At 39.1% G+C, this 14,508-nt stretch overlaps 1 protein-coding gene across 1 annotated transcript; it reads left to right on the forward strand.

Annotated features, from left to right (window-relative positions):
- Nucleotides 1–7,376: 7,376 nt before the first annotated feature.
- On the forward strand, nt 7,377–13,445 carry GPHA2 (glycoprotein hormone subunit alpha 2). Its single transcript, XM_073603799.1, has 3 exons — nt 7,377–7,502; nt 8,423–8,607; nt 12,700–13,445. The coding sequence occupies exons 1-3, from the start codon at nt 7,406–7,408 to the stop codon at nt 12,799–12,801; spliced, it is 384 nt and encodes a 127-aa protein (XP_073459900.1). The 5' UTR covers nt 7,377–7,405; the 3' UTR covers nt 12,802–13,445.
- Nucleotides 13,446–14,508: the final 1,063 nt, after the last annotated feature.

Raw genomic sequence — 14,508 nt, forward strand, 5'->3', positions numbered from 1 at the left:
CATATTGTTTGTAGCCTAAAAACTGTAATTTTGTAACTCATGGAAATGACAGTAAAAACGTGGCTGTGTCAGTAAATTTTAGGTGTCGGGTCAGTCAATTTCAATCTGGTAGGTTGGCAACACTTACACCCGTAATCCATTTTTTATAATCTATTTTTTACAGCAAGATGTTATCAAATAACTGTAATTTCTTCATCTTTATTACATAAATGTTAATGGTTATTGCTATAAGATGTGCAGATTGGTGGTGCTGTAGGCATTCCATGAACACATATGATGCCTGATCTTAGCTACCTATGGCACAACAGTCACATTCAGGTTTTAGCTCCATCTAGCCCACATTTTTGTGTCACTTCTGGTTTTCTTCCATCATTGCATCAGCATGTACTGTGTGTGAATCTCTTCTTATCAATGGAAAAACAATGAAAACAATGCTTTAATCACATTAAAAAACAAATCTGATTATTTTCTAAACTTCAGAATAGGGTAACAGAATGATGTATTCCGGTGGGCATTGTCCTGAACAGGAAGAAAGACTACTCTCCAATGACACAGGCAGTTGGGATTTGTTGCTCATCATATTTTATCCCATAACAAGTTTAATCTTCTCCCTGGATTGCAAGAGCCGATTTGTATATATCCAACAAAAGAAATTCCCTTTGGTTATCACAATTGACCCTAAATAAATGACACAACAGGAAGTGGAAAATATGATGTTCTGTGTAATTCAGCAGGATTAACAGATTTCTGACCTATTCTCTTTTATTCATGAAACGTGTTTCCTTCTGATGTTCTAAAAGTTTGTACGTCAACATCTAAATCCCACTTGCATTCTGCAGAGGATCATCATTTATTGTTTCATGGTTTACTCATAGGAGAATATACTTTGCCTTGTGGCAGATCTAATTCAATTCCACTGAAAACATGTTGAGCCACTACGGTAAGGGACAAACAATTCACAATTTGTCAAAAATAGTTAAAATCTATTAAACTTTTTACCAGATGTTAATATTTATATGAAATGCATTGATTGAAAAGATGATTGCTTTCCCTATTTTAAACTTGCACCGCAGGTAGGTATAAAATTAACATATCAGACACAGATAGACTCAATTGAATTTAAAGTATATGTAAACCTAATCTTTAAAATGTTATCTAAGAATTAACATATTCATTTAATATTAAAATAATTTATAATATATTTACATTTGCAGCTTTCAATAAAGTATTGCCTTGTTACCTTGTGATCCTGCCATGAAGGTCCTTGTTCAGGCACTCTGTCCCTGCCTCCAATTTGTACTCTTTTGCCATGTCACTTGGGTTTGTAGAGACTAAAGCCTCGTACACATGCGGTACGATTGTTGGCAGGGGATTGTCTGTTGACAGACTGTTGTCCTAAAATCTTACCGTTAGTGCGCTCCTTTTGACAATTGTTGTCCAACTTTCGGCCAACAAATTTTGGATGACAGGCTAATACATTTTCGGCGTACACACTCATCAGTACACAAATCCATCACACAAAAGTCGAAAGTACAAACACGCATGCTCGGAATCAATGCTCACCAAACAAGAAATTAGCAGAAGGGGCCCAAAGGGTGGCGCTCAAGAGCTGAGATTCCTCATAGTACGTCCCTGCGTTCGTGTTTGTGGCCCGACAATTGTGTGCCATTAGTATGCAAGACAAGATCCTGGCACACGCCCTTTTGACAAAAATCAGATGCTCGGTTGGCCAACAATCGTACCGTGTGTATGAGGCTTTAAGGTTTGACCTCATGTTATATGGTTTTGGTACATCTGCAGAAAATCTAATAGTGTGTATGGGACCTAAAGCCTCATACACACGGTATGATTGTTGGCCAACCGAGCGTCTGATTTTTGTCAAAAGGGCGTGTGCCAGGATCTTGTCTTGAATACTAACAGTACATAACTGTCGTGCCACAAACACGAACGTTGTGACGTACTACGAGGAATTTCAGCTCTTGAGCGCCACCCTTTGGGCTCCTTCTGCTAATTTTGTGTTTGGTGAGCATTGATTCCGAGCATGCGTGTTTGTACTTTTGACTTTTGTGTGATGGATTTGTGTACTGACCATATGAAAATCTGACGTCAAACTGTTGTCCGCCGAAAATTTACTAGCCTGCCATCCAACAAATCTGTTGGCCGAAAATTGGACAACAATTGTTAAAAGGAGCGTACTAACCTCAAGATTTTAGGACAACAGTCCATCAACAGACAATCCCCTGCCAGCAATCATACCGTGTGTACGAGGCTTTAGGGTGGCCGTTTTAGCACACCTTTGATTTACTAAATCAAAAACGGGAAAGTGCAAAATCTGGTGCAGCTGTGCATAGTAGCTATCAGCTTCTAACTTAAGCTTGTTCAATTAGGCTTTGATAAAAAAAAGCTGGAAGCTGATTGGTTTCTATGCAGAGCTGCACCAGATTTTGCACTCTCAAGTTTTAGTAAATCAGCCTAGTCTACTGTTATCACCATCAGGAAATCCACCCCGAGGAATGCCATGCAGCCATTCCTTGGTCACATGCATGTAGGAAGGAAGTAGCTGCAAAGAGGCTACTGGAGATCAGCAGCATTGACATATAATAAAAACATGAAAAAGGTGAGGACAATATTTTATAATAAAAATTGTATTGGTTTATAATACTCAATTATTTAAAGCAGAACTAAACCCATCGATTTAGAGTAAAAAAAATTTGTTGCACTGTCCCTTTGATTGTTTCATAAAAACATTACCTAATCACAAAAAAGAACAACAATTAATGTAAACAAAAGTTGTAAAATTAGCAATGCGTCATTTAGTATTAATAAAGTCTGAAGTGCATGAGTCCCAAATGTATCCAAAGTCCACCAATTAGTGAGGGTAGTTCTTTTCAAATCACACCACCCTGGTACCAGCCACCAAAGATCCACACAGCCGCATACCAGAAACTTATGAGCAATATTATGAGAGGCTTCTCTGAGCAATTTATTTAATGGAAACTCAAGCATGGCAGCCTGGAAGTGTGGAGTGTTATGCCAGGGATTGATCACCACCACCATTCATCCACTGGGGTTTTGTCCCTTAAGCGTTGTTAGACCTCTTTGTGTTTGAGGTCTACGTTTCAGATAAGCCACTGTGTGGATCTTTTATGGCTGGTTTGAGAAGAACTACCCTCACTAATTGGTGGACTTTGGATACATTTGGGATTCATGCACTTGGGACTTCATAAATACTCAATGACACATTAATATGAGGATTGCTAACTTTACAACTTTTATTCACTTTAATTGCTGTTCTTTATTTTTGCAATTGAGTAATGTTTATATGAGCCACTTAAGGTGACAGCACAACATATTTTTGTTACTCTATTAGGTTATATTTACAATCATGGCCAAAAATATTGGCACCCCTGAATTTCTGTCAGATAATGCACAACTTCGCCCAGAAAATTGTTGCAATTACAAATGTTTATTTATTTTGTTTGTATTGGTATGACACAAAAAAGTGGAGAAACAAAAAGCCAAATCTGACGCATTCCACGCAAAACTTATTGACACCTTCTCAAATTTGTAATAAATAATTGCATTTCAAGTTTGTGATGCTCCTGTAATTTGCAATTAAACTCACTTGTATCAATTTACAGGTGCTGACAATATAGAAATCACACCGACAACCAGTTAAAATGGTGAAAAATTGACTCAACATTTCTGTGTCTCTGTGCCACACGGAGCATGGAGAAGAGAAAGAGCAGCAAAGAATTGTCGGAGGATTTGAGAACAAAAATTGTGGGAAAGCATGGACAATCTCAAGGTTACAAGTCCACCTCCAGAGATCTTAGTGTTCTTGCGTGCACTCTATACAACATTGTCAAGAAGTTTACAGCCCATGGCACTGTAGCTAATCTCCCTGGACGTGGACGAAAGAGAAAAATTGATTAAAGATTGCAATGAAGGATTGTTCAAATTGTGGATAAAGAACCTCAATCAACTTCCAGACAAATTCAAGCTGACCTTCAGGCACAGGGTACAACTGTGCAGGGCTGGTGCAAGGATTTTAGACACCCTAGGCGAAAACCTCATTTTGCCGCCCCCCCCTGGCTCCAACCCCTGACTCCACCCCCTTTGCCTTGCCCATGTATGCCCCACCTTTTTGATGAAGCACCCATCAAATGCAGCCTACCAGAGCCCAACAAATGCAGCCTCACCGGCGCCCATCAAATGCAGCCTACCAGTGCCCATCAAATGCAGCCTACCAGTGCCCATCAAATGCAGCATACCAGAGCCCAACAAATGCAGCCTCACCGGCGCCCATCAAATGCAGCCTCACCAGCTCCCATCAAATGCAGCCTCACCAGTGCCCATCAAATGCAGCCTCACCAGTGCCCATCAATGAATGTTTGCTTGCTTCCATTCATTCAGGAGTCGGGACACAGTCCTCCGACACCGCTGTGCCTCTAATAGGGCGTACACACGGTCGGACTTTGTTCGGACATTCCGACAACAAAATCCTAGGATTTTTTCCGACGGATGTTGGCTCAAACTTGTCTTGCATACACACGGTCACACAAAGTTGTCGGAAATTCCGATCGTTCTAAACGCGGTGACGTAAAACACGTACATCGGGACTATAAACAGGGCAGTGGCCAATAGCTTTCATCTCTTTATTTATTCTGAGCATGCGTGGCACTTTGTCTGTCGGATTTGTGTACACATGATCGGAATTTCCGACAACGGATTTTGTTGTCGGAAAATTTTATATCCTACTCTCAAACTTTGTGTGTCGGAAAATCCGATGGAAAATGTCTGATGGAGCCCACACACGATCGGAATTTCCGACAACACGCTCCGATCAGATATTTTCCATCGGAAAATCCGACCGTGTGTACGGCGCATAACACTGCATGCGAACAGAGCGGTGGCTGCCTGCAGATACTGAGACTTAGTTGGTTGCTGCAGAGAGTAGAGAATAAGAACACCAGTGGCCTGGCGCCCTAGGCAGCAGTGCGCCCTAGGCGGCTGCCTAGTTTGCCTAGTGGTAGCACTGGCCCTGCAACTGTGTCAGCTTGCATTATACATCACCATCTGAATGAAAAGGGACGCTATGGTAGGAGACTTATAAGGACCCCACTGCTGAGATAGAAACATAAAAAAGCCAGATTGAAGTTTGACAAAACATACCTGAGGAAGCCAAAATCCTTTTGGGAGAATGTGCTGTGGACAGACGAAACAAAATTACAGCTTTTTGGTAAAGCCCATCATTCTACTGTTTTCAGAAAAAGAAATGAGGCCTTTAAAGAAAAGAATACAGTCCCTACAGTCAAACATGGTGGAGGTTCACTAATGTTTTGGGGTTGCTTTGCTGCTTCAGGCACTGGAATATCTTGACACTGTGCATGGCATTATGAAATCTGAAGACTACCAAAGAATTCTGGGGTGCAATGTAGGGCCCAGTAGGACAGTGACCCAAAGCACCCCTCAATAAGCACCCAGAAATGGTTTAAGACAAAGTTCTGGAGAGTACTGAACTAACCAGCAATGAGCCCAAATCTAAATCCCATAAAGCACCTGTGGAGAGATCTCAAAACAGCAGTTGAGAAACGGAACTCTTCAAATCTAAGACACCTGGATCAGTTTGCAAATGAAGAGTTGCCCAGAATTCCAGTAGAGGTGTAAGAAACTCATTGACGGCTACAGGAAACCATTGATTTCAGTTATTTTTTCCAAGGGGTGCCATTGAGGGTGCCAACAATTTTGTCCAGTCCATTTTTTGTTTTTTGTTTTACCTTTGAGTGGAATGTGTCAGATTTGGCTTTTTGTTTCTCTACTTTTTTTGTGTCATACCAATACAAAGAAAATAACTAAAAACATGAAAATGCCTAAACATTTGTAATTATAGCAATTTTCTAGGCAAAGTGGTACATTATCTGACAAATACAGGAGTGCCAATATTTTTGGCCATGACTATGTATATCTGTGTTTAAATAGTCAGTGCTGCTGTCAACGTTTATGATTGTAGTTCACTTTTAGCTTGGGTTAACCAATTGATCGACTGCCCGCCCGCAATGTACTGGTACATCGCTGCCTACTCCTGGGTTTAGGGTACATGCATGCACGCCCCCCATCCTGCATACACAGCGGGAGCCTGTCAGCAAGCCCCAGCCAATGATTTATGGCTGGGACCTGCTGATCGGTTGTGTGCAGTCACAGCCCAGAGCTCTGTGTTGATAAACAACACAGAACTCTGTACAGAGGGAGAGATCTATCAGTTTCTCATCCCTGCAAAGCATGTGCAGCATCATGGCAGCTTCAGGTTAAAGAGAGGCTAAGATGGCAACTTCTTTGACTGTAAAGGATAAAAGGGTTTAGTTCCGATCCAAGAATCTAAATATCAATCAAAGAACAAACATTTCATTTGTGCTGCTTATGCTTTAATACCATACTCCTAATTTTACATTTATTCAAGAGCAGCAGTAGTAGTGATGCATCACACAGTACAATGTTTTGTGGTACAGTGGTGATTAACAGAAGATCTTTCAATATTTTGGATCATTGGAAAGCCCCAAGGAAGGGATGGGTACTGAACAGGTGGGTGGGATTATAGAAATCAGGTGTGGATGGGTGTGTCAGTACATAGTACATATAGGTGTATATATTCCAAGTAGATGAAGAAGAGAGGATTGTACTGAATAACAGGCATTCACTATTACTCAGGTAAGATGCTGAAAAGCAGAACTTACGTTAATTTCTAGTCTAGCAATATGATTATCATTTCTAGGCAAAAAAAAAAAATTCTTGATTAGATACTCAAGTTTTTATTTGATGACTTTTTAGCTTTATAGAATATTATCCTTAAATATATGTTTACTTATAACACTCATTGGGGATCATTTACTAAAGTAGCAGAAGCAGTTTATTTAGTCAAGTGAACATTTCCTTTTCTAAGCCCCTGTTCACACTGAAGGCTTTGAAATCGTATGACTTCAGCCGCAGGTCAGTATGATTTCTGGTGCAACTTGGCTAACATCTGTGTGACTTCATGCACAGATGTCTATGCAAGTCGCACCTGAAATCGCAAAAAATAGTGCAGGAACTTTTTTTCAAATCAGTGGTTACCGCAAAGTCGCACCAATTTGAACAGTTCCATTGCCAACAATAGGGTGCGACTTGTAATGCAATTTGAACCTGTCAAATCGCATGACAAGTCACACTGGTGTAAATGGGGGCTAAGTGAGAATGTTTTGCTTCTTTAGTAAAGCAACCCTATTATGTGTTTTGTGGGCTTATAGTTTGCACAGGAGAAATAGCTCTAAGCCAGAATAAGTCACATTTCAGTTACATTTAGTGACTAGCGTAGTTATAAATGATGACTATATTAAACTGTTTTTTTTGCTCCTCCAATACAGCCATCATGTACTTGACATTTGCCCCTGTTATCCTAATCTTTGCTGCACTTGCCCCAAAGACTCAGAGCTATGATGCCGCTACGCCAGGATGCCACATTCACCGTAAGTCAGCACTGGAGCCTAATAAGGAGCTGGGGAATCTCAGCAATATAGATATATAGATACAGAAAAAAATGTAACTAGCAAAACTGCTAACAAGTAGAAAGGTATCTGTAGCCTGCCTATTGAAGGCCATATTATAGCAAAATGAGTTTGGTGAAATAATGATAAATGAGTAAACATTCAAAATAATTGCATAAAAACCCATTTTAGTATTTACTAATGACAGATAGGTTGGACTTTGCAAGTGCAGTTGCTCCAGAGCTTAGTAAATGGGGGAAGCTCTGCTGACTTCTATCATCCAATCATGTGCATGTGGAAATGCTGTTATTTTGTTTTTCTTTCATGTGGTTGGGTATTCCTTGGAAAGTGAAGCGCTGGGGTTGGTTTACAAAAGACAAATTTACTGTGCACTTAGAGAAGTGCAGTAGATCCAGAGCTTAATAAATGAGCAGCAAGATGCAAAATGCTGTTTTTTTCCCTTTTTTTTAACATTCCTTACACACGTTTGGGTTTTCTTTGCAAAGAGAAGCTTTACCTCATTTACTAAGCTATGGAGCAACTGCATAAGCAAAAGTGCACAGTGTATATGCTTTTATTAAATCAACCCCCATGTGTAATAGTGTTTTGTGGATTTAAATAAGTAAGTTTAGTATATCAAAATGCAATATTATTATGTTCTGCTCTTAGCTAAAAGTTAAAAAAAAGTAAATTGAAACAAGAAAAAAGAAACACTGGAGCATTCTCAGAATGATATAACTGCAAATGATCCAGAGAAAGGCAAAAAACCCACATAAAGGATAGTCTAAAGTGATCCAACAAAAATCCTTCCTGTTCCTCAAAATCAATTGGATCACACCCTGCATCAGCATTTTGTGATGTTATTTCTTCATAATTTGACCCTTTTTTTCTCTACCCTGCAGCATTTAATGTTACTATAAGAAGTGATCGTAAAGGGACCTGCAGAGGGACACACATTATAAATGCATGTGTTGGTCATTGTGAATCCAGTGCATTCCCGTCCAAGTATTCTGTTTTAGTGGCCAGCGGATTCAAACACAATATAACATCAGTGTCACAGTGCTGCACCATCAGCAAAATGCAGAAGGTAAGTACCTGTAACAATCAATTAAATATTTATTAAAATGCAATGACAGTGTTATAAAATTCATAACAATAATTTCAACATTTTGCTACAAATCTGCAAGTTTGGTATAGAATAATTCACACTAAAGAAAAACAAATACATACATAAAATATATAGTGCACTAAAAGTGCCTTCTTTTCAGCCTATACACATTTTTTGAATGATTCCTAATATGTTTTCTTTTGGTGCATTTGTGTTTTCCCTTTTTTATTGTGCAAATGATTACAAGAAAAATTATTACTAAAGGATAACAACAATCCAGGACGATTTTCCCTCTGCTGACAACAGTAAACCTCTTTTGGGTGCAATAATTACAAAAACACTGCACTTATATTTATAGTACATTTATCATAGTTAAAACTAGTGCTTTTTTTCTCAGAGAATAGGTGCAGGAACTCCTCCTTTCTGAGTCACCCTTAGTTTCTGCCCTCTACCCAACTCTGAGCACCGTCCCTTGGTTCCACCTCCTACACATCTCCCATTATGGCCCCTTTTTGAGAATACAGAGCTCGTATATAATTTTGTCCTACTAAGTGATTTTCATGAAATTTGTTAATGATAATAAGAAAGACAGCAAAATAGATCTGATGCAGTGAGCAACAATAGGCCCCACCCCAGCAACAATAGATCCCCCACACAACAATAGACTTCCCCTTCAGCTGGCAAAGCTGCCCATTCCTCTTGGCAAAAAGCCTCCAGTTCCTGTAAATTCTTGGGCTGTCTTGCATGAACTGCATGTTTGAGATCTCCCCAGAGTGGCTCAATGATATTGAGGTCAGGAGACTGAGATGGCCACTCCAGAACCTTCACTTTATTCTGCTTTAGCCAATGACAGGTCAACTTGGCCTTGTGTTTTGGATCATTGTCATGTTGGAATGTCTGAGGACGTCCCATGCGCAGCTTCCTGGCTGATAAATGCAAATGTTCCTCCAGTATTTTTTGATAACATACTGAATTCATCTTGCCATCAATTTTGAACAAATTTCCTGTGCCTTTGTAGCTCACACATCCCCAAAACATCAGTGATCCACCTCCGTGTTTCACAGTAGGAATGATGTACCTTTCATCATAGCCCTTGTTGACTCCTCTCCAAATGTAGCGTTTATGGTTGTGGCAAAAAAGCTCAATTTTGGTCTTATTACTCCAAATTACTTTGTGCCAGAAAGTTTGAGGCTTGTCTCTGTGCTGTTTGGCATATTGTAAGCGGGATACTTTGTGCCATTTGCATAGTAATGGCTTTCTTCTGGCGACTCGACCATGCAGCCCATCTTTCTTCGAGTGCCTCCTTATTGTGCGTCTTGAAACAGCCACACCACACATTTTCAGAGAGTCCTGTATTTCACCTTAAGTTATTTGTGGCTTTTTCTTTGCATCCCGAACAATTTTCCTGGCAGTTGTGGCTGAAATTTTAGTTGGTCTACCTGACCGTGGTTTGGTTTCAACAGTACCCCTAATTTTCCACTTCTTGATTAGAGTTTGAACACTGCTGATTGGCATTCTCAATTCCTTGGATATCTTTTTATATTCCTTTCCTGTTTTATACAGTTCATCTACCTTTTCCCGCAGATCCTTTGACAATTATTTTGCTTTCCCCATGACTCAGAATCCAGAAAAGTCAGTGCAGCACTGGATGAAAGATGCAGGGGTCTGTCAGGAGTCCAGAAACTCATTGACCTTTTATACACACACACTAATTACAAGCAAACAGATCACAGGTGAGGATGGTTATCTTCAATAGCCATTCAAACCCCTTTGTGTCAACTTGTGTGCATGTTATCAGGCCAAAATCACTAGGGTATGTAAACTTTTGATCAGGGTCATTTGGTTAGTTTCTGCTGTCATTCTGATTTAAAAAGAGGAAACACAGTTGATTGATAATAAATGGCTTCAGCCAAACACTAACCACGAGTGAAAGAAAAGTTTTTGTGTTATCATTTATATTCTTTGAAAAATGGCCAAGAAATCATACATTTTGCCAGGGTATGTAAACTTATGAGCTAAACTGTACAAAACAAACAGATCTCAGTAGGACCTACTGCATTCAAAGAAACTCAATGATCAAACACAGCCTCAACATTTATTGATATTACCCCAATAAAGTTAATGGAAATTGCAGATGTACATTTAAAGTGCACTGAAGCAAAAGTCCATTTTTGTAACACGTTCTATTTACTATATGCTGCAAGTTTTCCCAGTTACATTTATTACTATTACAACAATTACATTTTTTACTATTTTTTCACAATGTTCACTCCTGGACCAATTTATTTTCTTTCTCATATTGCTGATTCCGCTAACATACTGTTTTTCTGATGGATGACAAAACAACAGTTAAAAATCATCCCAATTTAATTGTGTATGCTGGATTTACCTGGTCTATTGTAAAGTAGGGTTGTATTTCTAAAACATTTACATAGCAATTTGCAAGTGCATGTAAATTCAATCAGGGCAAATGGAGCAAAAACAAGTGTTTTTAGCCAATTTCCTGTGCCAGTCTAAAGTTTTTCATTGATTTCAATTGAAAATACTGTATTTCACCACTAGAAAGTTCCTAAGACACTTAAGGCCATCTAGTACTAGTAGCCAAATGCATTATTTTCTGTTTTAGTGGTCCTGAAATGTGGTGGTTAAATTTTTTTCTTTTTTTTTTTACACTCTTTTCCCCTTATTTTAACCTGGTAATCCTGACATCAACTCACTTCCTGTCTATCTTGGCCAAAACACAAGGCTTTCTCTGAATGGTGCTCAGCCTAATCCATCTTTGTTCTGGCAGCAGATGGGAAGTCATCCATACTACTGCCAGAACTTAGCCAGAACTTAGCATTGCATACTGTATGTAGCTGATGCTACTACAGTATAATACAATGCTCAGAGCTGCCAAATAACTTATCAATGGAAATGGTTTGTTTGGACCTGCTTGGCCCAAACAAATTACAGTATTTAAAGTGACAGGAAACATGGACTTCGGCTTTAAGTTCAGTTTTAAATTAGTAGGTCATTGCTATTCTTGGGTTTCACAACTGAGTACACATACTGTACCTACATTTGCCAACAAATGTTACCAGTGACTGTAAAAGCTACACTGCTGGCTCAATGATACCACAAGTATTGAAACCATAGACAGCTAGGAAACTAATTCAGGAGGTCAGGAATGGCAGCCTCAATATTTTTCCATTACAGGTTTCCTTAAGGCTGGGTTCACACTATTGTGAATTTGCATAGCAGGAGATTGTGACAGGCTCTCTATGGAGCCGGTTCATACATCTCTGCAACGGCTCCTGTGCAACTTGTACAGGAGTCCTGTGCATCTTTTGGTCTGTTTCAGGTCCAAATTCAGCCCAAAATTGAATGGAAACAATGAATGGAAACGCACCGGGCTCATGCTGTGAGCGACTGCATTCTCCAGTGTGAACCCAGCCTTAAAGTTGAATTGCAGGCAAACAGATAAAGGCATTAAATACATATACCGTATGTGAACTCTTTATTGTAATCAGTTGCTCGTAATCCTGCCCAGTCTTGTATATGGTTTTATAAAGAGTAGAACTGGATGGAATTATATTTTAAATTTAGCACAGACCAACCCTTAGTAAAACCTTGTCAGAAAGGTCCTTGACGTTGCATTAATTATTTAAGTACTTCTTAAATTATGTAATTTAAAAATATACTGTCCAACTGGATTAATTGTGAAAATGCTAAAGGTTTTCACAAGTACTTGGTAGGAATTGAACTTAGGTTCAGTTCTCTTAAGGATCTTATTTGCATGCAGTTCTTATATTCTCATTGTATCTGTGTGTATTTCCTTCTATTGATCCAGTTTCCTGGCCCAAACCCACAAAACTTGCTAATAGGATATTTGGTTTCCAGTCAAATTGATTCTGCTGTGTCTGTCTATCTGTGTGTATGACTGGTATGGGTATACCACTATGAAAGTTGTTTTGGAATGAAAGGACTGATGTAAATGATCTTCAAAATATGTAAATTGCTGTATATTTGGTTGTCGTTATATATGAAAAAAAGCCTAAAATATGTCAATGTGATCCTGTCCTTTTCCAGGTGAAGGTTCATCTGTTTTGTGGGGCATCTCGCTGGGAGGAAATCGAAATTGGTTCTGCAGAGACATGCCAATGTGATATGTGTCGTCTGGCCCGATATTAACTTATGTACATCACCAGAATCAACCAACCATATATAGAGGCTTACAGTAATTGCACTATGTTTTAAAAACATTTAAAAGTTGGGACCCTATGTACAATAAGCAGTCATCAACCAATGTAGCCATTGTACAGCTTTATCACCCTAGATTCAATGTGATGGACATTTAGGTAAAGTCTTGTGCATGGAAAGGTGCATTCATTTTTATTGATACTCAAGGTGGAAATGAAGCTATAACTGGTGCCACAATCCTTAGGCCAGGAATTGGTCAGAATTCTCATTTTAGATTAGTCCACCCAAAAAACTTAAGCTTCATTATACATTTTTTAAATTCAATTTCCTTTAGACTCTCCTTCAACTATGTCGGGCAAGGGCTTGCCTGATTGCACACAAATTGAAAGTGTTTAAGTTTGACCTCATATTACATGGTTTTGGTAAATTTAAAGAAAAATTGTACAAGAAATTTGTATAATGTATGGCCAGCATTACATGTATTTCTGCCGTTAATACTGGTGGGTTAAGTAGTTAACTATTTAAAGATCTGATAATTTTTGGACAGAGATAACACAAACCAGATAAGAGAGTCAACAAACTAGTGACTGTCCATGAAATACTACTTTTAGGTGGATGTACCCTTGAATAATTAATTACAATCACCCCTTAATTATTCCATATGCGATTAACAAACAAAGTAAATATCTTTTTATTTACTATGGACCCCAGCTTGAATTTTCTGTTTGGAACATTTATTAAAAATGAACACTGTGTAAACTTCCCATTGCATACCCCTTTACCTCTTAATTTATAAGGCTTTCTAGTTATATTTATATAAAATATTCTATGTAAATTGTGATTCTGGGCAGGTTTGAAATTCAAGCACTGCTCTGAAATACATGTGCATTTTTTTAATTTAATATTTATAATAAATTGTGTATGGTTTTGCTTTACCTTTCTAGTAAATAAGTAATAAATGGAAATAAGTATTGTTTGTATTGGATTTATTCCTTTCCCGGTTCTTTCCAGGAAAAAGCTTAGGCCTCATTCAGATGGTTGCTGACACCCATAGCCTGTGATTGAGTGCCCTGTTTACGCGCCTTCAGCCACCAGATGCTGCGTGCAGGCAGCCCATTTATATGTATTGGGACACAGTGGTTGCATGGACACGGACGCTCATCCCAATTTGAAAGGTGTCAAATTGGGACCAGTGGCTGTGTCCATGCAGCCATGGTATCCCAATAGAAATAAAGTGCCTGCCTGCATGCAGCATCTGGAACCTGAAGCAGCATAAACAAGGCCCTCCTTTATGGTCTATGGGCATCAGCACCTGTCTGGATGAGGCCCCAGAGTCTTTCACATTGTCCTTTAAGGTTTGCCTAGTTATGTGCAATTTGAAGGTGCAAGTAGGTGTTTAGACTCAAAAGGAGGACAAAGTCAACAATGGGCCCCAATGCTAGAACAATTTTTAGAGCTCTTATTAACTTTTTCAGCTACTGCCCAAGCACAAACACTTATTCCCTTCGTAAAGAATGCTAGATGTTACAAACAAGGAGCATGGTTAGGGAACCCTAAAGAATGCCTCCTGATTTTTACCTGCTATAGAGGGGAGCTGTGCCCAGATCTATGCGGTGACAGAAGAGCTGGCAGCACTTGCCCAAGCTTCATTTAGTATAAATGGGCCACTGAGTTCCATAGGGCCCTGCACAGACTGCA

The sequence above is a fragment of the Aquarana catesbeiana genome, linkage group LG11, assembly GCF_042186555.1.
Source record: "Aquarana catesbeiana isolate 2022-GZ linkage group LG11, ASM4218655v1, whole genome shotgun sequence".
NCBI classification, from domain to species: Eukaryota; Metazoa; Chordata; class Amphibia; order Anura; family Ranidae; genus Aquarana; species Aquarana catesbeiana.